At 45.8% G+C, this 23,695-nt stretch overlaps 1 protein-coding gene across 4 annotated transcripts in view; it reads left to right on the top strand.

Annotated features, from left to right (window-relative positions):
- TMPRSS2 (transmembrane serine protease 2) overlaps positions 1-23,486 on the top strand; it is a 48,564-nt gene extending 25,078 nt beyond the window's left edge. For all 4 annotated transcript variants that reach the window (XM_075912161.1, XM_025188399.2, XM_075912157.1 and 1 more), the window contains exons 6-14: positions 1,099-1,228; positions 2,379-2,486; positions 4,890-4,933; positions 10,901-11,075; positions 14,668-14,843; positions 17,379-17,474; positions 20,221-20,363; positions 21,535-21,687; positions 22,049-23,486. In XM_075912161.1, the coding sequence (XP_075768276.1) occupies positions 1,099-1,228; positions 2,379-2,486; positions 4,890-4,933; positions 10,901-11,075; positions 14,668-14,843; positions 17,379-17,474; positions 20,221-20,363; positions 21,535-21,687; positions 22,049-22,060 (1,037 nt within the window). In that variant the 3' untranslated portion in view covers positions 22,061-23,486. The remainder of the gene's footprint in view (positions 1-1,098; positions 1,229-2,378; positions 2,487-4,889; positions 4,934-10,900; positions 11,076-14,667; positions 14,844-17,378; positions 17,475-20,220; positions 20,364-21,534; positions 21,688-22,048) is intronic.
- The last annotated feature ends 209 nt before the right edge of the window (positions 23,487-23,695 follow it).

The following is a 23,695-nucleotide window of genomic DNA, read 5'->3' as shown; positions in this document are numbered from 1 at the left end:
AACCTGGGTTCACGTCCCTGCTCCAGTTTAGACAGAACTGGGATTTATATGAGGGTTCCTTATGTCTCAGTAACTACCCCAACTACTTATGGTAGTGGCGATCATCAGTCTCTTTCTGGCCAGAGAATCTGTCCTGGACCATTGAAACCGAACCTTTACTGCAAAAGTTTGTTTTCTAACCAAACAAAGGTTTTTGTTTAAAAAAAAAAAAATCCCACCACTTATACGTGTATTTGGAGCTCTGATCTTCCAATGTATTCTGCATAGTACCAACAGTTAGCTGTGTTTTTTTTTTTTTTTTTTTTTAAGGATGATTTTTCTAGTTTGGTTGCATAATTGGGTCCCTTTTCAGTAATATAGCTTATTCCAACCATTATCTTTCACTTTAACTTTTCATGTTGAACTTTTCTGTCTTACCTTTAGGACACACTATCTCTTCAAATCAAATAAGTATTAGGGCTTGATGTTATGAGGCAAGCTGTTCCATGTTAAATTCTTTGCTTCATGATCTTTTATATTCGTACAGGACAATTTCTTACCCTTTCATCACCTTGTCTGTTATTGCCATAAACTCAGGCTGAGGGTGGAGCATGGGAAAGAGTTGTGTTAATTTTAAAATGTTCATAAAATGAACTTTAAAATGTAAATACAACTTAAGGTAATAACTCACTCAGATGGCTTCAGAAAAGGGAATTAAACTGACATGTAAAAATTTAGTAAATGAGAACTTCATAATGAGTGTCAAATTATAGCATCATCTGGAATTTTTTTCTTTAAAAGCAAAAGGTAATTTCAGGTGCTACATCTGTCTCTAGGGCCCCTGACAATTTTTGTGGAAGCAACAATTGCTTTTTTGATTTATATTTCATAAAAAATGAATGTAAAAGGAATCTCTGAAACTAGTGATCGAAAAAGTGACATCAAATGAAGAACTAAACTGAAACAATGTCCTTCTATCTTTTTATTTTTTTTAATCTTGCAGTTCTACTGCTTTTGGAGCTTGCTCGCAAAAGTAATAGGTGTAAAATACATTTTAGGAATATGAAAATTGTAGGCTTGGAACAAGATGGTCAGCAATGTTTTCTGTCTTGATTGCAGTTAGACTCTATGGACCAAATTTTATCTTGGAGGTCTATTCATCTGTCAGCAAATCCTGGCATCCAGTATGCTATGACGACTGGAATGATGACCATGGAAAGATAGCTTGTAAAGATATGGGATACAATGAGTAAGTATAATAATCTAATCATGAAAGGTGTACAGTCAACACAACCATTTTATTAAATTTTTCAAAGAATCAGTTTCTACTTTTTTCTGTTGCTAGTTTAATTTTCATGAATAGAAAACAGTCCCAGTTAAAACGAAAATCACTAGGTGTTGCTGAATCAGTGATGTAGATGGCATACGCACTACATGTTTTTGAAGAAACAATAGTTGTTAGTTGTCTTTGTGCAGCAATACATGCACGCACATAGTGCTCGCTTACAGTGCCGGTGACAGACTTCACTGGGGAGAGAGCGGGTTTGGCTCCTGGCCCCCAGAAGTGGTGGACACTTAGTCAGAAGGGGCAGCCCCCCTCAATACCACTTGGACCATGTCGTGCCTCCCCCAGCTGACTCCAGCTCTACTCGGGCCATGCCATGTGGGGCTCTGGCAGCAGTTTAAAGGGCCTGGATCTCGGTGCCCTTTTAAATGGCTGTGCCCCAGGGCAACTGTCCCTTCATTTCTCCCCCGCTCTCCCCCGCCCCCACAGCCCTGCTTGCTTAAGATTTTCTTAGACTGAACGTACTAACTGAACATAAAACTTTAAGCTATTAAACTTTAAACCTATTTGTTGTGACCCATGTTACATAGACAACCCGGACTTAGGAGGACACTAAAGGATTTATTATGCTCTTTCACAAGTGCGTTGACATTTAACTGCAATTTCTGGACAAATTCCAAGCACAGTAACTTGTTTTTTTTCTACTTGAAATAGGCTGCAATTTACCTATGTTGCTGCTGCTGGGAGTGATAGATGGGGGAAGGGAAAGACTCTCAAATGCAGATGGGCTGGTGTGGCTGCATTTCTATCCAGGAGGAGATTGGAGTGATGGGTTAGTGTGGTCAGAACTTGGAAATTTTCACCATGAAAAAGTTAGATGAAAGCAAGGTCTTATTGAACTGTAAAAGTGGACATAGAAGATATTTACTTAGAAATTAAATTTTAGTTCTGCCATGGTACATTATCCTTGGGGTTTTTATGATGTAATATTCCATAATATTGTCGTTCATGTTGTAAGCTTTACATTTTAGTGGATAGTTTCGCATTACTAGAAGAACTTTCTGATAGGATTTGAAATATCTGAGTTTCTTATTAAATCTTTTGTTTTGTACAGAAATTCTTATTACTATAGTCAAAGAATAGCTGAAAGAGTTTCTACAAACTTTATGAAGTTGAATACAAGTGCTGGGAACATAGACCTGTACAAAAAACTGTATAAAAGGTACTTGTATTTCATATAAGCATTTTTTATTTTTATTTACTTTTAACAATTGGAAACAAGGCAGCTTCCTTCATCACTGTAATGCAAACACCTCTGGGAATTATTAGAGCTAGTCAAAATGTTTTGCATTATTATTTTTTTGGCAAAATATGCACGTTTGGTGACAATGAGATTTCACCAATTCATGTAAACTTTTGCCAAATTGTATTGCTTTTTTTTTCTTTGTTTTTTTTCCCCTCTATAAAAAACAATCAAACATTTGTATGGATGTGGTGGTGTGTGGGGATTATTTTTTTTTTTTTTAAGATGGGATGTTTTGAAATGACTGAGTCAATTTTCTTTTTAAAAATTATATTAAATTATTAAAATTTATGCAACCATTTGTTTCAGGTCAAATAAAACATTTAATTTGACATCAAACAATGTTTGGACTCTTTCACACGTGCCAGTGAATTGAATTAAATCCATTATTCACCCTGTTCTACTTTATTTTTTAACATGGGGGAAGAGAAGTTCTTGTGGCTGATCACAATAACTACTGTTCATTATATTAAATCCACAACTTTTAAATAATTCCTGGCAATGTCTCTTTAAAACTTATTTTTCTAATTCCCGTTTACTGAAGCTTAATTTCTTGAGGATACTGATTTTTTTTTTTTTCCCCCTCCTCTTGTGTTCCATCCTAATTCTTGCACACCATCCAAAAGACTGTTCTGGGGAAAACTGATGACGTTAGCCATAAAGTATTAAATTACTCTCAGGATTATTTTTGTATTATTTGTTTAGAATTGTATGAATATTCAGGGAGCAGAGTTAAAAAGACACTAGAATAATAGATCCTAAATTAAAGTATTTTACTAAATGTTCTTATTTCAGTTCTCTGGTGTGTTGATAGCTGTGCTTAGAAAATTCTTCAGTTCCCTCCCCCTTTTTATTTTATAAAATATTGCTGTACTAGAAGATTTATCCAGCATTGCTTGGGTCCTTAACTCAAATAAGTTTTCGTCATTTAAATCATCGTTTTGGGGTTGAGATGGGGCTGAGCGTTCAGTACGCAGGCTGCCCCAGGGAGAGAGAGAAGACTACTGCAACGTCTTGAGCCAAGGGGAGAAACACCTGTCCATGGCTGCTGCGATTGCAGTGGGCACAACTGAAGGAGGGTTGCATGTATCCCAACTGGGGGGAGAGACAGACACAGAGACACAAACTCTGAAATACATAGTAGATAGCTGTCCCTTTCTCCACCCGTGTACTCTGCTGGCCCAGTGGGGTTACACCTGTCCTGGTCCCCATCTCTGGCCCCTTGCTGCCCTCTCCCCACCCATGGTCATCATGCGGTATAACTCCCACCTACTAGGAACGTAAGTGAGTAGTTGACTATCTGATAAGCCTAGGCTTATCGGTTAGTTGAGTTGACTACTCGCTTCCCCCCCCCCCCCCCACCTCTTGCTGCCTCTGTATGGGTATGTCTACACTACCACCCTAGTTCGAACTAGGGTGGTAGTGTAGACATGCCCTATCAGAGGGATGTGGGGAAGTGCCAACTTAAAAGCCAGTTCCCCCAGCACCGTCTCCACAGTGCCATCTGCCCACTCCCCCTGCGCTAGTGCCTCTAAAAGAGGCAGCAGAATGTGGGGGTAGGGGAGGCTGCCGCAAAGGCTCTGTCTACCTCCTTTTCCATTTTATGAGGGGGGGGGGGGGAAATCTAACTTTAGGCACATCCCAATGTCCTGGCACCTTAAAACCTTGTTTTAAGTTAACATAAGAGGAAGCCATACACTGAAGTTGGAGGTCCTAGCTCTTACCATTTAGGAGGTCTTGGACAAACATGCTCACAGATGGACAGACAGATAGCTGCACATTTCTAAATTATGTAGTAAAGATGAAGAGTTGAGGACTGCACCCTCCATCTGGAGGGATAGAGACTAATGTGCTCACGCCTCTCTTTCTCTGCTCTTCACTTCACTCTTCACTGTACTGATTGTAACGTAGGCAGTTATGCTTTATTGCTGGGAGATCTAGACTGGTGCTTTTCAGTGCAAAGACTTAGAGTTCAGAGTGAGTTTTTCAAACCTCTGAACAGCTAAAGTTGTAGGGCTGAAAGGTGGCAGTGTAGACTCAGCCGATGTGTCTCAAAGTCTGTGTTACTGTCAGAGCTGCATGCTTCCCACTAATGCTCTCATGGTGAATGGAGGAGACAGAAGTGAAGGCTGGGTGGGCACTGGCAGGGCAGTGAGTGGGGGAAGGATTAATACCTTGGAGATTTCTGAAACGGAAGGAGACAAATGAGGCTGGATAGAGGGTGCAATGTGATCTGCGGCTAGAGAATCGTCTGACTACTATTCTCTAAGCAGAGTTTTTATATGTTCTAGTAAAGGCTAACTGTGTGCTGATTTATTTTAGTGCCTCTTGTGTATCGGGAGCGGTGGTATCTCTGCGTTGCGTAAGTAAGTGTTTTCTATTTCTTTAGAAGAATGTAACTTTTAAATTTGTCTGCTTCCAGTGACTGCCTAGAAGTCAAGATGTGCAAGGATTGTGTGCTGAAGCACATCTTATTCTGATGAGCTATGTATTGTGATTGTAGTTTACATGCAGAATCGGGGATGAGAGGGACTAGCAGATTGAGGGAGAGTTAGTGGAGACATGCTGGCTGGTGGATCCTAAATGTTCTTTGTCTAAAGTATTGTTGCCAACTTTGATCAGATCCTTTGAATAATCTGCTCAAGATTACATGTATATAGAAATTGCCCTGTAAAAATCAGATCAATAAGTCATTTACTCCAGATTCATGTTTGACAGTGCCAAGTATCTAATGTGTTAGAGGCAAGTCCGAGAAGCCCATCATAAAGGGCAATTGAGGAATGACGTGCCAGTAGCATTTTTTTTTTCATGAATCCTGACTGTGAAATGTTCCTTCTAGTTTCTTTAACTCCTATATGTGGATGCTCTCATCATTCATAGTAATTTTTATTTTCTGTGTCTCGGGGGGGCGGAGGCAGAAACGTTCTCAGTTCTGCTTATGCATATGTGTAGTTTCCCCCGCTTGATGGTAAGATACCTTGTTCTAAATAGATAAGGGGCATTTAATTATATGGTTTTGCAAGGACAGTCTGCCTTCCTGGCAAGCACCTAGGGGGAAGATCATTGTATCTGTAGTAATGATAATTCACATACTTACAGTATATAGAAGACTTATTATGACAGTGTTTATCTTCAGTAGAGGGGGGCTGAACATGATGACCCAGAAGATCCTCTCTGGTCCTAAGTCCTTATATTTATCCCTACAATGGCGCATACAATCCAGAATTATCAGAATACGATGTTGTCTGGCCTTTCAGCCTATATCTGTGACGAGCTCTTCTTTCTCCCTTGTCTGGGGGATAGTACAAGAATGCTAGCATGTGTGACGGTGTGGTACAGATTCATACAGTTATACAACTCTGTTCTCCGCTCACCCCAGTCGTCATTCTCCTGTCGGTCAATTACAAACAATCATGCATCTGCCTTCTCTAAGGCTACCTCTAGACTACATCCCCTTTTCAGTAAAGGGATGTAAATTAGGCATGTCAATATTGCAAACGAAGCCAGGATTTGAATTTCCCATGCTTCATTTGCATAATGGTGGCCGACGCTGCTTGCTTTTTTTTTTTTTTTTTTCAAAACCAGGGCTTTTTTGAAAAAAAAATATAGGCAGTTTAGACGGGGCATTTTTGACAGAGTATAGGACCTTTCAAAACGGGGCATTTCTGTTGAAAATGCTCTGTCTAAACTCCTGCTTTTTTTCCCAAAAATGCTGTGTCCAGACTACATCCCTGAGTGTGATGGAAAGAAAAGTGGAATGAAAAATTAAGCTAATCCCACAACATTTTGTTGAAGTAACATGGCCACTCCTCTCTATCACTTCATTAGTAAGATTTTTTTTTTAAGGATTAAATTTGGGGACCACGTACTGAGGGGGCGGAAAAGGAGGGGGGCTTGCTTGTCTTACACCTGAAATGCTGATGATTAAAAGGAACCACCCTTTCATTTCCCATCCAAAGGCTATCTACAAAAGTTCTCACTGCAAGAGCAGTGTAAGCAAGAACTGGGCCTTTAGTATAGAATCTGGAACTCATGCATTTGTGAGAGTGCTGATTCTGACTAATTTAGACACCCTGACAAACAATTTACAAAGCTACTGAATAACTCACCAAGAGTAGAAAAGATGTATGTATGTCGTCTATGTAGATACTAGTGTGAGTCTACGTCCCCCTCTAGTGGGTGAACCATGTAAGGCAGGTTAAGATTCTGCTACTGGCAATGGCACAGAAGCTTAGGCAGCAGAAGCTTATGCCAGTGGCTCTTAATCTTTCCAGACTACAGGCAGTCCCCGGGTTACGTACAAGATAGGGACTGTAAGTTTGTTCTTAAGTTGAATTTGTACGTAAGTCGGAACTGGCGTCCAGATTTAGTCGCTGCTGAAACTGACCAGCGGCTGACTACAGGAAACCCGAGGCAGAGTTGCTCTGCCCCGGGCTTCCTGGAATCAGCTGCTGATCAGTTTCAACAGCAGCTGAATCTGGATGCCTGGGACATAGCAGCTGGGGCACTGCCGGGTAGGTCCCCGCAGCGCCGCACCTCAGCGCTACTGGACCAACCCAGCAGCACCCCAGCTGCTCTGCCCCAGGCGTCCTGATTCAGCCGCTGCTGTAACTGACCAGCCACTGCTGTAACTGACCAGCAGTGGCTGAATCAGGATGCCTGGGGCAGAGCAGCTGGGGTGCTGCCGGGTTGGTCCAGTAGCGCTGAGGAGCGGCGCAGTGGGACCAACCAGCTGCTCTACCACAGGCGTCCGCGAGAAGGTCTGCTGGGGGGGGCGGGGAGCGCACTAGCTGCGCGCCCTTCCCCCCCCCAGCAGACCAGGGAGACGTGGAGCAAAGCCACGGAGGACCCGGGCGGTGGGATCGCGGCGCGTCTGGGTGGTCCCGCCGCCCGCGTCCTCCGCGGCTTTGCTCCGCGTCTGCCTGGTCTGCTGGCTTCTTCCCCCCCCCCCCCCCCCCCCCCCAGGGAGACGCGGAGCAGCTTTTCTCGCCCCGGAGGAAGTAGGCAGCAGGACCGCGGCGCGTCTGGGCGGTCCCGCCGCCCACGTCCTCCGGGGCGAGAAAAGCCCCCTTTGTAAGTACGGATCCGACATAAGTCGGATCCACGTAACCCGGGGACTGCCTGTACTTGTATTCCTTTCAGGAGTCTGTTTTATCTTGCTTACTCCCAAGTTTCAGTTCACTTAAAATCTACTTGCTTACAAAATCAGATATAAAAATACAGAAGTCTCAAAACACACAAAAAATGGTTACTTTCTCATTTTTACCATATAATTATAAAATCAATTGGAATGGGTGCCCTTATATTTCAGTGTATCAATACATAGAACAGTATAAATATGTCACTGTCTGTATGAAATTGTAGTATGCATTCACTTCACTAGCACTTTTTATGTTTTCTATTGTAAAACTAGCAAATACCTACTTGATGTACCCCTGAGACCCACTGGCATATGCTTTCAGAGCCAAAGGTCCTCAAATTCAGTCTGAGACCCATCCAGAATGTGATGACCTAAGTTCCATAAGCTGCCTGACCACACAGCTGTTTTCTGAGTTCCATTCAGAAGTTCAAAGCTCCTGCACAGGCAGGGAGTTCAACTGGTGGTGGATGGGGCGTCCTCTTGCTAAGCAAGCAGCTAACTGGAGCTACTCCGTGTTTGAAATTGAGTAGCTCCCAGAGCAGATAACAAGGGAGATAAGGAGACAATAAGTGGCTAGGGGAGGAGGAAGAGGGAGGGAGTGATTGGCCAAGGTGGGTGTCAGAGGGGAGGGGAGTTTGGAGGATCGAGGGTTGTCAGGTGTCTGGTTTTGAACCAGACAGTCCGGTTTTTGAGCTTTCTGTCCAGGAAACAAATTGAGAAAATATCGGACATATCAATGTCTGGTATTTTCTAATTTAAATAAGTTTTATTATTATCAGGAGTATTGGTACGTAGCTGCGTACTGCCTGGCTCATAGACATGCTCACGCAGCATGAGCGTGTCTGCCAGTCAGACAGTACGCAGCTATGCAGTCGAGAGGAGGAGGGTGGGGGCATGATGGAATCCCTGGGGCTGGACTCGCCCGTGTGCCCCGTCGGGACCATGTGTGGGATGGGCAGCACTCTGGGATCTGCGTGCACCCGGGTCAGCCCTGCTCCCAGCAGGCCGGTTCCCTCCAGCCAGCCCCACTCCCCACTCCCCACGACCCTTTTCCAGCCAGCCTTGCTTCCTGCTAGCTGGTTCCTTCCCCTGATCTCCCCCAGCCAACCCTGCTTCTCTTGACCCCATCCTGATCATCCCTACTCCCTGCCTGCTGGTTCCCCCGATCTCTCCTGCCAGCCCTGGTCCCCCGACCCCCTCCAACCAGCCCTGCTTCCCACCAGCTGGTTCCTCCTGATCTGCCCCTGCCAGCCCCGATCCTCTCGGCCAGCCCTGCTTCCCACTGGCCGGTCTCCTCTCCACTCCCTGGTCAGCCCTGCTCCCACCGACCCTCTCCTGGCCAGCCCTGTTCCCCTCCCAGCTGGTCCGTCCCCCCATTCTGAGATCACGTGTGTCCGGTATTTTTTTGAAACCCATCTGGTAACCCTAGGAGGATACCATATGTGCGAGGTGAGGGAGGCAGAAACTCAGCACTTAAGCCTCCTAGAAAGGGGGAGATAAGGGTCTGACTGATTGGGGTCCATGGGGGAAAAAGAGGGTGGGTAGGTGCTGACATTGGGTGAGGTGGAGGCGGGGAGGGGGAGTTATGAATAATTTGTTTGTGCTTTAGTTGGGAGTTAGAACAGGACAGACTGCTGGTGCCTGCTAGTTTGAGAAGCAGGATTTTATCCTAGCCCCTAGATGGGCTGGGAGAGCAGACAGCACAGGTGTAGATGTGGGGGAAGGAGGTTGGTGGGTGCTGGTATCTGTGCAGTAAGGTGGGGGCAGTTTGTTTGGGATGTCCCTGACTCACTGCAGTCCTCTTTGGCTGGGTTGGTGGGGGAAAGCAGGCTCCATGGGGTGTGGGGTGTGTGTGCCAGGACATTTGCATGATTACATTTCAAATAAAGTCTACATAGGTATTAGTGGCATATGGTAAGAAAGAAAAAGATTCTTTTAACAGACTTTTTTGGAGTGTTGCAGACTCTGATCTTAATAATTTTTTTAAAAATCCTGTGTTGTTAATAAATACATGGTATATTGTATTGCATTAAGGCCAGATATTTGCTATGTGGTAGAATTCTGGCTTTTATGAGACAGAAGTAGCAAGTACTAGGTATGATGCTAGTTGTTTTGTGAGATGAAACCTTATTTGCAAGCTCTTTGAAACGTGCATCTGTCTACAAATCCTGAAGCCATGTATTCATTTGTTCTGGGGCTTTATATATTAGGTTTGTTAACTGGTAAGCATGAGACATATTGGTACATTTAACAGTTAACCAGCCCTTGCCTGTGAACTCTGGTGACAGCCAGCCTCACCAGGCCGGAGCAACCCCAGCCACAGAGGGGCTGGCAGCTGGGCAGTGGGACCTCACTGCTGCAGTAGGACTGGGCAACAAGCTCCGAGTTAAAATGGTTAACCATTTTAACATCCTTATTATCTCTCTCTCTCTAATATATACACCGTGTTTTAGCGTATATAACCCGCACTCTTGTATAACCTGCGGTTTTCTTTGCTGTGTTTAAAAAAAAAAACCCACTTAGATTACCCATAGATGTTTATAACCCGTGAGTTCTGTAGGCTAATGCACAGTGATTACACATACCGGGGGGAATGGAAAGTGCAGCGCAGGCGAACTGGCCGGCCTGCGGGAGGGGAGTCGCACGCACGCCCAGGCTCCGTACAGCCGCAGCGAGACTCAACCCACTCTCCTGCGGGTGGGGGAATGGAGAGCACAGCGCAGGTGCACTGGAAGCTCGTCAGTCCCTCCCCGCAGCAGAATGGAGCTGACCCAATTCTAATGGGTAAAAATAAACTTGTATACCCACCGGGGGGGGGAGGGGGACAGGGTTTGTAAAAACGTGTACAACCTGCAGGCTATATACGCTAATTTACTGTGTGTGTGTGTGTGTGTGTGTATTTTTGTTTGTATTGGTGCACATCTAGACACTATTTCAATATTAGTGTTGCCCAAAATTTCAACCTGCCCAAGGCTAGAAAATGTTAGAGGGAACACTGGTCATGATGCACTTGTGTTGATGAACCTCTTTTAAAATCTTCAGCCTCCAGGGTTCCTGTTCTTTAATTGGTGATGGCTTTTTAAAATGGGAAAATCCCAATTTAATTTTGAATTATCATTGTCCTGAGACTTTCAGACTATAAGAGCTGCACACAGCCTCTCTTCCATACACCCCATTTTTGTGTATTTTTCAGAGTGTGGCCTGTCCAGTAAAAATGTGAGTCCCAGTGGCAGAATTGTGGGTGGAAGTGCTTCTGCACTGAAGGAATGGCCGTGGCAGATCAGCCTTCAAGTCCAAGGCTCCCATGTATGTGGAGGCTCCATTATCACCCCTGAATGGATAGTGACAGCAGCTCACTGTGTGGAAGGGTAAGTCCCATGTCACTGCTTTCTGTCAATTGATTCCCCAAAGCGAGGAAATTCTAATATTGTACAACATATGGTTGGGTATAGATGTTTGGGATGGTGGACAAACTGACTTTTGGTTGTAGGGAAAGTTAAATCTGAGAGAACTCCTGGATTTCAAACGGAATTGATCATTTTTCCCCCCGTTGTCCACACACATCTTGCACCGATTGCATGTGCACGTGGGGGTAGGGAGAGACGATCTGCATGTATGTTCTATGGCTGTGGTGTCCAGCAGCTAGCCACTAGCCATACTGGTGATTTGGCTGGTTGAGTGTGGCTAGTTTGCTGTAGCAGTAGCCACTATAGGTGACGACTGCTTCAGAACTGGTTGGACACTGCAATTCTATAGTATTCTAACTTCTCACCATTTTAAATCCTATTAAAGGAAAATCATTTAGTAAGAGGGTAATTGGAAATTAGCTGTTTCCTTCAAAGGGAAATATCTGTTCCATTCCTGTCATGGATGGGGTCTGCTCCTTTCTCTCTCTCTCTTTTTTTTTTGTTTTTGTTTGTTTTTGTTTGTTTTTTAAATTGTACATCCCTATATGGCAGGGGTGGACAATAATTTTCTTGGTGGGGGGCCACTTCATGAATTTTGGTAAGTTGTCACAGGCCTCCTATTTGTCCTGTATTAATTAATGGGAGGGAGTTTGGGTGCAGGAGGGAGTGCAAGGTGTAGGCTCTGGCTGGGTGGTACTTATCATAGACCGCTCTCAGTCAGTGGTGCAGCATGGCTTAGGCAGGCTGGCTGCCTGCCATGGCCCCTTACTGCTCCCAGAAGCGGCTGGCTGCTGTTGGCATATCTCTGCAAGCCTCTTGGGGGAGAGAGGCAGTGGCCCTCGGTGTTGTGCCTGCAACCTCAAGCAGCTCCCGTTGGTCAGTTTCCACAGTGGGCCCCACTGCGCTGTGGGACTTTTTTCAGCCTGGAAATTGTGAGAGGGCAACTAAAGACCCTAATGTAGCTTGAGAGCTGCAGTTATCAGGAGTCATGGCCAGCTGGACAGAAATGTTAGATGGACTGTATCTGCCCTGCAGGCACTATTGTATCCAGCCCTGCTATATAATATAGGGTACACTTGAGGATACAGAGAGCTTTGCGTAATTATGCTGATTGCTTGGGGGAAGAAACCTACTTCAGAAAGCACAAAGCTAATTCCAGTTAAGACCATACAAAATACTAATTACCTCTGCTTTTCAATACAATTTTTTTATTTAAATGTATCATCACCATGGAAAATGGATGCAATTTTTAAGCTGTTTGCCTGGGTCAGCAGTGCAGTTCATACAGTCTTTCCCTTAAGACCTCTTAGAATCTCTGCCAGAAATATTAAATATGGCCCGGGCCCATATTGTAAATTCATGCTATAAAAATCAGTAGTTTTCTGTTGCCTTTCCCATCTTGTTCTGAGGGCGAGAGCCACAGAGGACTAAGGTTCAGCACTGCAATGCCTAAATCTAGGCACGTTGCCCCTAGTGGAATCATCAGTACCCAGGTTCCCTATGCAATACCGTGGGGAGTATTATGCACTAAGGATGAGATCCATACAAAAGCAGCAAGCTGAGCAGGGAGCCGCCTGAGTTAGCCAATAGAAAATGGTAAGGAGAGGGGTGGGTGCTAAGCCCTACCTCTCCGAGGGATGTCAGTGTCTAACTTTGGATCTGAGAAAAGTCTGTATCTCCACCTGAGACTCACTACTGTGTGCCTTTCCTGGGAGTTAGGACTGACCTGGTTTAGGAGTCTCTCTCTGGTGGTGGTTTATAGTCAGGTGTCCCATCATTAGAGCATTCACCCAGAATGTCAGAGACTGGGTTCAGTTCCTCCTTCTGCTGGATATTGAGAGAGGATTTGAACCCAGGTCTCCCACCTCTCAGATGAGTGCCCTAACCACTGTGCTGTTGGGTGTAAATGACCACCATCTCTTCTGGCTGGCTTTTGTGAACCCAATCCAGTGATTCTGCTTTAAGGTGCTCTCAGAGCATATCAGTTTCTGAAGATGAGGTAGGTGGGGAATGCCTAGTTTGTGAATCCCAGTGTATCTTAAGTGTGAGCTAGGTGCTGAGATGACAAAGCAGCTCAGGACTGAGGAGACAGCATGGATGCACATACAGTTTTCAGTGGCACCCGAGCAGGAGTTTTGGGGATCTGACAGGAGAACATGGGAAGGGCCATACTGGGTCAGACCAATGGTCCATTTAGCTCAGTGTTGTTTCTCTCAGCACTGGCAGTGCCAGATGCTTCAGAGGGAGTGAATAGAACAACAGGGCAATTTACTGAGGGGGATGATCCACCCCCTGTTGTCCAGTCCCAGCGTTTAGCAGTCCGAGCATGGCATTCTGTCTCTGGCCATCTTGCTTAATAGCCATTGATTGTCCTGGCCTCCATGAATGTACCTAATTCCTTTTTGAACCCAGTTTACTTTTGCCTTCACAACATCTCCAGCAATCACAGAATAGTAGAACTGAAGGAACCTTGAGAGGTCATCCAGTCCACACCCTCGCACTAATGGCAGGACCAAGCACCATCTAGACCATCCTGCTAATACATTCCTGAATAATGTTTGCTTTTTTTTCCCCCCTCAACAGTGTCATGCTGTTAACTCCTATTTAGCTTCCCCTTCGAACCCTAGATCTCTGTCCTCAGTACTCCTTCCTAAGTAGTCACTTTCCATTTTGTATCTGTGCAACTGATTGTTCCTTCCTAAGGGCAATACTCTGCATTTGTGCTTGTCAAATTTCATCCTATTTGCCTCGGATCATTTCTCCAGTTTGTCCCGATCATTTTGAATTACAATTCTATCCTCCAAAGCACTTTCAACCCCTCCTAGCTTGGTATCCTACGCAAACTTTACAAGTGAATGTCATTATCTAAGTCATTGTGATGAAAGTATTGAGCCAGAACCCCAAACAGATCTCTTCGAACAGGCCCAACTTCTTACACTGCAGACCATTCCTCTACAGCCTTTTTAATTTAAATTGCCAGCAGTCTGCTTCCATTTTGGTTTAGGTACAGCCTGTCCTTTCTGTATAAGCTCTACCTTACCCAAAAGGTTCATCACTTCCTGCTAAACCCAAATTCCTCTTCTGAACATCACTGTCTCATCTACGCACAGAGACTCTGCAGTTCGGCCTGTCTAACTGGCCTGTATGTGAAACTGGATTCATTTCAGAGAATACTGCCATGGAGATCCTGGACTCTAATATTTTCCTAGCAGCCTACAGGGTCCCAACAGGCCTCCAGTGTCCCAACGGCCCTGCTGGCTTCGCTGCGCTTTGTCCCTGACAACTCTGCAGTTCACTGGCTCCTGGGTCTAGGCCATCAGCCCTGGAGGCTCCACTATTGCTGGGACCCTCCAACAGCTTAGGACTCTGCTCTTGGCCTCTGCCTGGAGCTCCTCAGCCTGGGGCAGTGAGGGGTGAAAATGTGTAAAGTAGTTCCAGCGCCACTGATTGTGGATAAAAGTCAGGGAGATCTGAAATCATTTGATTGTTGCAAGAGAGAGTAGATGGGACTTTGGGTTAACACAGAAGCAAATAATCTTATTTTACTCTCTAGACAGCTTTCTTCTCCATACTATTGGACTGTGTATGCTGGGATTCTGACACAATCAGAAACACGCTACAGAAGCGGATACAAAGTGACGAAAATAATTTCCCACCCAAATTATAATTCAGATTCTAAAGACAATGACATTGCCCTGATGAAGTTACAGACACCGCTGAGGTTTACTGGTATGTATTCTGTGTTTGGGTGCTATCACCAAAAAAAAAATCAGCTGCAAAAATTGCCCACCTCCTTTCATTCATTTATTTAGTTATTAATTGTTGTCAGCCATCAAAGAGGAAGGGCTTACTTTTGGGACACTTAGAAAATGAGAGAAAAAGACAAAGCATGGAAAGATACTTTAATAACACATGGTCAGTGAGCCAGGACTGAATGCTAAGCAGCTACAAAATAGAAACTCTAATAAATTTGCACCCAATTAAACTTATGTTTTATCAGCCATCAGTGCTTAAATAACCTGCCAACTCTGCTGGACCCTAGGATTCTTAATGAATGAGAAATGAAATCCTTGCTATGTGTTGATGACCTGGTCATTTTATTAACTAATCAAAGTGGCCTTCTAGAGAGCCGGTATGTGCAAGGGGTATGCTGCAGCAAATGGGACTTAAGTATCTAATATGATGAGAGATCTTTTTATGAAAAGAGGAAGTGCATAGGGAAAGACACTAACTTCAGTGTGCATACCCAACATTGTCCATTTGTCAGGGATTTTCAGTCTAGCTAGAACTCATAGTGTCCTGTCCATCAAAATAGCAGACACCTACAAAGCACTTGATAATGAAATTCACTTAAAATCATAGTCCATTTGGAGGTACAGAACTCCCAGGCTCTGTTACAAACTTCTGTACCTTGCCCTGAATGGTGCACTGGGGATCAAGACCACCTAAAACAGGTTACTGAAAGAAACAAAACAATTTCAGATCCCTGCAAGAGTGTGCAAAACTGAGGTTGGCTCTTCTTGGCCACTGAGCTTCATTTCAAACTAGGTGAAAACTGGAAGACTGTGGATAGTGCAAACCCAGAGAGAGATGCCTGTGTAACCCACATGTCAGAGAGGATGCTCTCGACTCCATTGCCCCAAACTGGAAGGCATTCATGAGACTTTTCAAATTATTTGAAGTCCTAAGACTTTTCAGTTAAGATGCCATGAAGAAAAACAGTGCACAGCACTTGGAAAAATGACAGGAAAAGCATGAAGAAAATTCTGGCTAATGATAGGCAAGTGTGTCTTTCACTAAGAATAGCATGAGTCCTACATGCTAGAGTGCAGACAAAGGTTTGCTTAACAAATACATTACGGTTGAGTAGACGTGGTACACAACTGATTTGCAATCTCTGGAAGAAGCAGCATGCTAATTTCTATGGGACTTTGCGTGGAAAGTACACAATGCTCATGTGAATTAAGCATTCTTGACCAATGTTTGCCCTCAGCCTGTGTCCCAGTGAATCAGTGTCTCACCTCCATGTCTTGCTCCCTCTACCTCCCCCCCCCACCAAAAACAACAAACAAAAACCCAACTACGTCAAAACAGTCAGCACTAACTAGGCTCGCCAACAGTAATGCCAGGCCTCGGGGCAGAACAGTGGGCTCCCATGCTCACAGGAGCTGTGCCCATATGGCTACAGTCTGTCTGATATTTGAGCAATGGTGTCTCTGCTGGCTGGGTCCCCATGAGCTGCTTACTGTGCTACTGGGAGTTCTCCTCCGTCATAGCCAGGGCTTGCACATGCCCACCTGGTAGGGTTGTCAACAGTCACATCTTGCAAACCCAAGAGCCTTGCCTATTCCCACTCCTTTCATCCACCCTCCTTCCATTGTTCATTCCCCCCCCCCCATCTCTTTCACCAGGCTGGGACAGGAGGTTAGAGTGTGGTTGCAGGCTGTGGGAGGGAGTTTGGGTATGGGAGGGGGTGAGGTTGTGAGAGGGAGTTTGAGTGCAGGCTCTGGGCTAGGGCAGGGAGGATGAAAAGGGTGGGGCTTACTTTGGGCAGCTCCTAAAACAGATCAGCACACCCCTGTGACAGCTCTCCTAGACTGGGGATGAGGGTGTGTGTGTCTCTGCCACAGGCCTCTGCCTGCAGGCATCACCCCCTGCAGCTGGCCAATGGGAGCTGCCGAGTTGGTGCTCAAAATGGGGGAAGTGCACAGCAACACCTCCTGCTGGGGCTGTGGCCCACCGCTTCTCAGATCAGCGTGGTGTGAGGTAGGAAGCTTGCTTTAGCCTAGCTGCACTGCTGGCAGCAGCTGCTGGTTACTGGGCCCTTTTAAATTGCCCAGGCTCCTGGGCAATTTTCCCCCCTTTGCCTCCCTGGCACCAACTTGTTAGTTAAATAACAGTTCCTTGAGTGATGGAGAGGGAACTCCTCTCCCTCGGAATCCCCAGAGGCTGAAACGTTAGGTGCAGGCTGAGAAACGTGGAAGCCTACACTCCTCCTCCTCCCCAGTCTCAAATACTTGTGAATATAGAGGTCTTCAGCGATCTCAGGCTGGCAGCCTTTGTGACCCCAACGTTTGCATAGCTGTTAGGAAGCTAAAGGGACAGGGGAGAAGCCTTTTTATTTAAAAGAGCTACTGTGTACCAGCAGTCCCTTGTATTCAATGTAGTGTGGGTCTCCTGTGTGGGAGACTCCCTAATTAAATTGGCTTTTTTGTTTATGTTCTCTCACTTAGACTTGCTGATCACTATATTCTTACTTCACAGATACTGTCGGACCAGTTTGTTTGCCCAACCCTGGAATGTTGTTCCAATCTAATCAAGAGTGCTGGATATCTGGATGGGGAGCAGTACAGCAAGGGGGTGAGACTTCTGATTGTCTCATACTGGGACGCTCTTCCAGTTTTGTTCTTAGTTTGTACTAAACTAAAAAATGCTCATCGTCACCAGCAGACTGTGGGTATTCATGGGTTAGGTAGTGTGACAGACCAGGTTAAAGGACTTGGGGGGGAAAGAGGGCTTTCTGGGCAGCTGTGAATGGCCCAGGGCTTCAGCCCCATACAACATCCTTTATGCTAAGGGCCGGGAAGGCCCAAGGACAAAAACTTTGCAGGTGAGGGCCCTGCTGCAGCCCTCAAAGTGTGGGACAGTGGTCAGAACAGTGGTCAGGGTCTCAGGAGAGCGACTGACTCTGCCACAGCAGGCAATTGGAAAGAGAACTGTGCTCTGCTTGCCCTCACTCGGGACATCACGGCATTCTGCAACATGGAACCAGTCCTGCCCCCCGGGGACTCTGCTGCGTCTCATGGACACATTGCCAGCAGCCTGGCTGCGCTGTCTGCAGGCTGCCATCTGGGAGCGCCATTGAGGGGCTGTTAGGATCCAGGGGACCCTGTGGGAGAGCTTCACCCTGAGAAGCCTCCCCAGTCTGCCCCACTGGGGCCTTGTGCCTCATTCCTCCCTCTCATCCTTCCACTTACCCTTCCCTAGGCCCCCCTTCCTGATATCAAATGAGACACGTATTTTCAAAAATAGAAACTGTCTTTATTTACCGCAACTGGGGAGGGAGAATGAAACTCTGGAGAGGCGGGGGGGGGGGGGGGGGAAGGAGGCGGGAGAGGATGGGAGTGGGGAGGGGGAAAACTAGGAGAAGGGGGAAGCAAGGAAGGGGGAGGGGAAGCTCAGGGCTGGGGGTCTCACCAGGCCAGCCACCACCCAGCACGGCGAAGGAGGGGGCCTCGGCGTCCCCGGGGGGGATGGGAAGGAGGGTGTGGAGGTTGAGGAGGAAGAGGTGGGAGGGGGGCAATAGTGGGAGGAGGAACAGTAGTTGGGGGGGCAGCAGGCGTAGGACCGGCACAGGGCAGCATGCTCTGCAGCAGGGTCTGGATGGTGCAGTGCAGGGCTCGCAGGGCCCCCAGGTGCTGGTCCCGGTACTCCTGCCACGTGGTGGTGGTCCTGCTGAGGCCGCGGGTGCAGGAGCATGTCCCGGGCTGGGTGGTGCGCCCGGGACGAGCAGCTGGTGCAACTGTAGAGAAAGAAGAGAAGTGGTCAGTTCTCCCTGGGGACACAGTGGATGATGCCCAGCCCCCCCACGACGTGAGGGCAACCGTTCCCTGCACCGTCAGAGCCGCTGTGCTTGCACAGAGGCCATGGTCAGGATGTCTGGCTCTCCCCAGGACTGGGAGCTGCCCCAAGACCACACCCATGCCCCTGTGCTGTGTGTAGTGTGGCTGGGGTGGCGGGGGGGAGATGTCCCCTGCCTCTGTGTAGAGGGTGTATGTGAAGGGAGAGCGTCCTGCTGGGTCCCGCCCTGGGGTCAGGAGTGTGTCAGGTCTCTTCACACACTCATGTGCCTATTGGACCACGGCCCCTGGGTGTCACGCAGCTGGAGCCACCTGCCCAAGGGTGGCATGGCACATGCTCTCACGTGCACAGGTGACTGTGTGATCCGTGGGAGGCATAGCCCATGTGTGCCATCCCTGGTCTCCGTCTTCGCCTCCCCCCGGGTAGGGGACAGTGCTGGCACTTACCTGGTATGGCCTCCCTGGATGACCCTGCCGACCCTGGTGCTGGGACAGCTGGTGGTGGCCCCTCTGGTGTGCCCGGGTCAGGGCCCTCCAGTCCCAGCTCGCTGCCTCCCAGGCTGGCGCAGACTGCCCTGCCACCCAGGATTCGGTCGAGGGCGGGGAAGCAGGGGCAGGTGTCAGCCCCTGTTGCGGTGCCGCCCCTGGTGGCCCTGGTGTTCGCCTGCCGAAGCTCCTTCACCTTCAGGCGCACCTGCTCTTGGGTGTGCTTGTGGCCTTTCCTGGCCATAGTGGCTGCTATGCGACCATAGACAGCCGCATTCCTCCACCTAGTGCGGAGATCATGGACATTGGGGGCCTCCCCCCAAAACTCAATGTGGTCCATGATCTCCGCACTAGTCCATGAGGGCACACACCGTCTATGGCCCCTGGGTGCTATGGGATTAGACGGGGGACAGTTGGCTGCCACTGGCTGCCATCATGTGGCCACTGGCTGAGGGTCTGTGGCTGCTGGCAGGCCTGGCTCTTGCATGTGGCCAGAGTTTGACGCTTTAAGGGCTCCGGGGCTGGGGGGGAGCAGATGAGTTCTCCTGGTTGTGCCCAGAGTGCCCACCAGGGGGAACTGGGAAGGGCTGGAGGCCCCCTAATTCAAAATAAGTGTCTGCACTGCACTTATTTCGAATTAGCTATTTCGAATTTGGTGTTATTCCTTGTAGAATGTTGTTTACCAAATTCGAAATAAGGGCTCCACTATTTCGAATTTATTTCGAAATCGCAGTTTGTATGTGTAGATGCTATTGAAGTTAATTCGAAATAATGGCTGTTATTTCAAATTAACTTTGTAGTGTAGACATACCCGGAGGGAATAAGAGTGGTGTGGTGTTTATATTCTTTAGAAGGAATATCCTCTGTCTCCTTCTCTCCTTGAGACAAGAAGACAGGGCTGTAGTGGTATGTGTAAAGCTGCAGTGAGTGAGTAGGAAAAGGAGAGATTTCTCAGACCATGGTGGAGGGTGGAACATCATTAGGGCATGTGCCTGTTCTAACTTCATTTTTGTATGTGTGCGTGTATGTTTCAACTTTAGGTAAGTCTTCAGACGTCTTGAATGCTGTAATGGTGCCTTTAATAGACCACAATACATGTAATTCTGCCACAGTCTATAATGGCTTAGTTTTGCCTACCATGATATGTGCTGGATATCTGAAAGGAGGAAAGGATTCCTGCCAGGTAAATAAACTGTTTATTTAAGCTCTTAAAGACTTTTTTTAAATTATTTTAACACTTGCCAGTGACTATGTCAGGTCCATCTAAATAGACAAGTGACTGTCTTTGGAGCTGCAGTCGGACTTCCCATATTCATCATGCTGAGAGAACTTCGAGAGAGAGCTGCTAGTTGCATTCTCCCATCCCAGTTCCTCAGTCATTGATGCCAGTATCCACTTGTTGCTCTATTTGTGAAAAGTGCTAGATCCTCATTTTCACATGCAAATCTGTAACAATTTCACGGAGCCCTGAAAATGAGTGACCTTTTGAAAATTTAGCAGCACTTTTCTCTTGCTTTTGAGAAAAGGGGAAACCAGTCCTCTCTCACCCTGAATACACAACTGACAATGTGTTTGTTCTTCGTTTTTGTTTTTTTGGGGGCATGTAAGTTAACCTTGTAGTACTGTGACTGAGGTAGCACTTGTTAGATCATTTGTGTGTGAAACTGAGGAGCGTGCCCTTTTAACCTTGTGCCCCATTTCCCAACCATATTAGGGAAGCAAGGATGTGACAAGAATCTTGTGTCTTCAAAACATCACTGATAAAATAAGAATTTCTTCAATACCTAAGCCTCCTGCTGCCAGGCTAGAATAATGAGGAGGGAGAGATGGACTGTGAGAGGCTCGGTCTCCCAGTGCAAGAGCGATGGGATGGGTCATTGCAATTCTCTGACCTCTGCAAAGGCTGAGATGCCCCCACTTCCCTTGGGAGGCAGTTTTTCTCTTTCTGCTTAGGCTCTTGCACACGTGCGATGGGGATCATGCCAAGGCTAGCAGCCTGTTAGTGATACTGGCAGGTTCCAGAGGCAGAGACACAGGAGTGTGCACAGCATAACTGGCTGTGTCCTGCTGAGGCTGCTGGCCTGAAATATGTCCTGGGCCAGGGAGCAGTGGGGTGGGGTTCTGGACCCTACATCTCTGTTTCTTATAAAAAGAAGGGCATGCCTTGGACATGGATTTCCACAGGGCGTTGCAGCAAAATACGTTTGGTTTTAGATGCAGTAGGGAAGCAATACTTAGTGGGATTTTTATTGTTAGCTCTGAGAATTGGCTGCAATTTTTAATCTATATTTATCAGCTCTTTCCAACGGGCTAGGTCACTAATAGCATGCTTGTGTGCTTGTGTCTTTGCCCAGGGTGACAGTGGAGGTCCATTAGTAACTGAGAAAAACTCAGTGTGGTGGCTAGTTGGCGACACAAGCTGGGGATCTGGCTGTGCCAGTTTGAGAAAACCTGGAGTTTATGGAAATATGACTGTGTTCACTGACTGGATTTACAGAAATATGCAGGTACAATATATATTCAGGCTCTTTCTTCAGTATTTCATTCAGACGTATTGAATTTAGACTTAAGGTCAGAAAAAACCATCATGACCGGAAAGTCTGACATCCTGCACATTGCAGGCCACAGAGCCTCACCCACCCACTCCTAACCACTGGCTGATGTACTGAAGTCCTCAAGTCATGATTTAAGTACTTTGAGTTAAAGGAAATCCTGATTTTACTATTCCAAATCCTCATTACTCAAATTATGAAAAGTACCATCACATTTTGAGAGCCATTAATTGGCTTTATCATATCAAATAATTGAGAGCACTTTTTAAACTGAGCCATTTGATATTCACTACTATTTTTTTTTTTTTTTAAACAGGCAAATAGATGATCATGGTATCTGCTATTCTTGCTGAATCACTTTCAAGAACAGCCCTAAATGGAACAATGGCTTTCTTGTTTATGTACTTTTTAAAAGAATTTGTAGGTTCTTAATTATTTTTTAAACTACTTGGAAATGTCGTCAAGTTTTGCACACTCAGTTCTGTGCTGGCTGCAGTGACTGATCTATTTAATGAAGTAGAAGATTCACAACACGCACCTTTCTCATGATGGTGACTGGTGGCACAAAGTTGCTTAAACTGGTAACTGACATGTTCTTTTCATTTTGTCGCTTCCAAATGTATAGGATTTTCTATAATCACAGTTGTAACTGAAATTATCACTTGTAACTGAAATTATCAATTACAAGCAGGGTTTTTTGACACTTGCCTTATTGGCATACTTTAATTTTAAACTAACTCATGGTGTGAATATGAATCTCTGGGGTCCTAGCTAGTGACTTAAAGAGGAAAACACATGGCGAATGTCAGTCTTGGCATTTTTCTTGAAGGGAAGCTGTTTCATGTATTGGACACTAGAGACAAGGAGAAATGTCATGGCATATATTCAGGTAATTAAAAATCCTCAGGATCTTTGCAAGAGCAGTAACAGCCAGGCTGATCTCTTTGGATTTACTCCCAACATAAACAGGATCGGCATTTAGCTTTGTAATTGAAAATGTGCCATTGTTCTTCACTGTTGCCTTTCCTAGGTCCTACATCTAGTATACATGAGAAATATGATAACTGCTGTTCCCAGCAGCCTATCTTGACAAGCTCTTCTGGTTTGTTGCAGGACACCGTGTATTAACAGCATGTTCAGGTTTATGATGTGGGTGTTGCTATTTGACTCTGAAAATTCCCTTCTGAAATGCGAAGAACAATGCTTTGCTGTGCTCTTCCATGTGGTCATTCTGTGATCACAGCGTAGGTAGAGAAGGCTGAAAATAGAGATTTAAGAAAATTAAACCCTTTCCATCTAAACACATTACTACCTCAGTTTTAGAGTACAGTAATTTGATGTTTAACTCCATAGAATGTTCTCTGAACATGTCTAACCTCTAGCTATTTTAGCAGACAAATTAAATTAAACATTGGTATAGCTCTGACAAATTGATCAATGGTAATGATACTTTGTATGTCTCTTTCCCTACTCTTCAATTCTAATGGAGTGGAATGACCAAAGCGTCTGTTGGTGAAAACTCCAGTTTAGTTTTGGAGCCATAATCTTATGTATCAGTGCCACGTAAATAATTTTTAAAATAGTTGTAAAGGCTAGAATGTTCAATGGGGGAAAAAGGCCATTAGTCATTCCTTCAGAAAATGACTCTTCAGGGCAATGACTTTTTTTAAGCACAATTTTTTCTTCTTGTGATATAAAGAAAACAAATGCAGTTGTCTTGTACACGAGTGGCACAACTAATAAATCTTTTACAAATCATTTCTCCTTGCAGTAATTTGTTATCCTAGTTCTACGTCCTTCAATTGTTTTGTTTTGATTGAAAGTTTATAAAGTACCTGGGGAGCTTAAGAGATGAAGCATACTTGGATTTATGCACTTGATGGGTCATCTATGGAGCTTCCATCAACCTTTTAGCAAGATTCCTGGCAGTCCTTTAAATAAGTTACTTGGCCTGACTTTCAGA

Source organism: Pelodiscus sinensis, chromosome 1 (assembly GCF_049634645.1).
Source record: "Pelodiscus sinensis isolate JC-2024 chromosome 1, ASM4963464v1, whole genome shotgun sequence".
Taxonomy (NCBI): domain Eukaryota; kingdom Metazoa; phylum Chordata; order Testudines; family Trionychidae; genus Pelodiscus; species Pelodiscus sinensis.
Note: the sequence above shows the minus strand (reverse complement) of the source record. Positions and strands in the feature narration are given on the sequence as shown.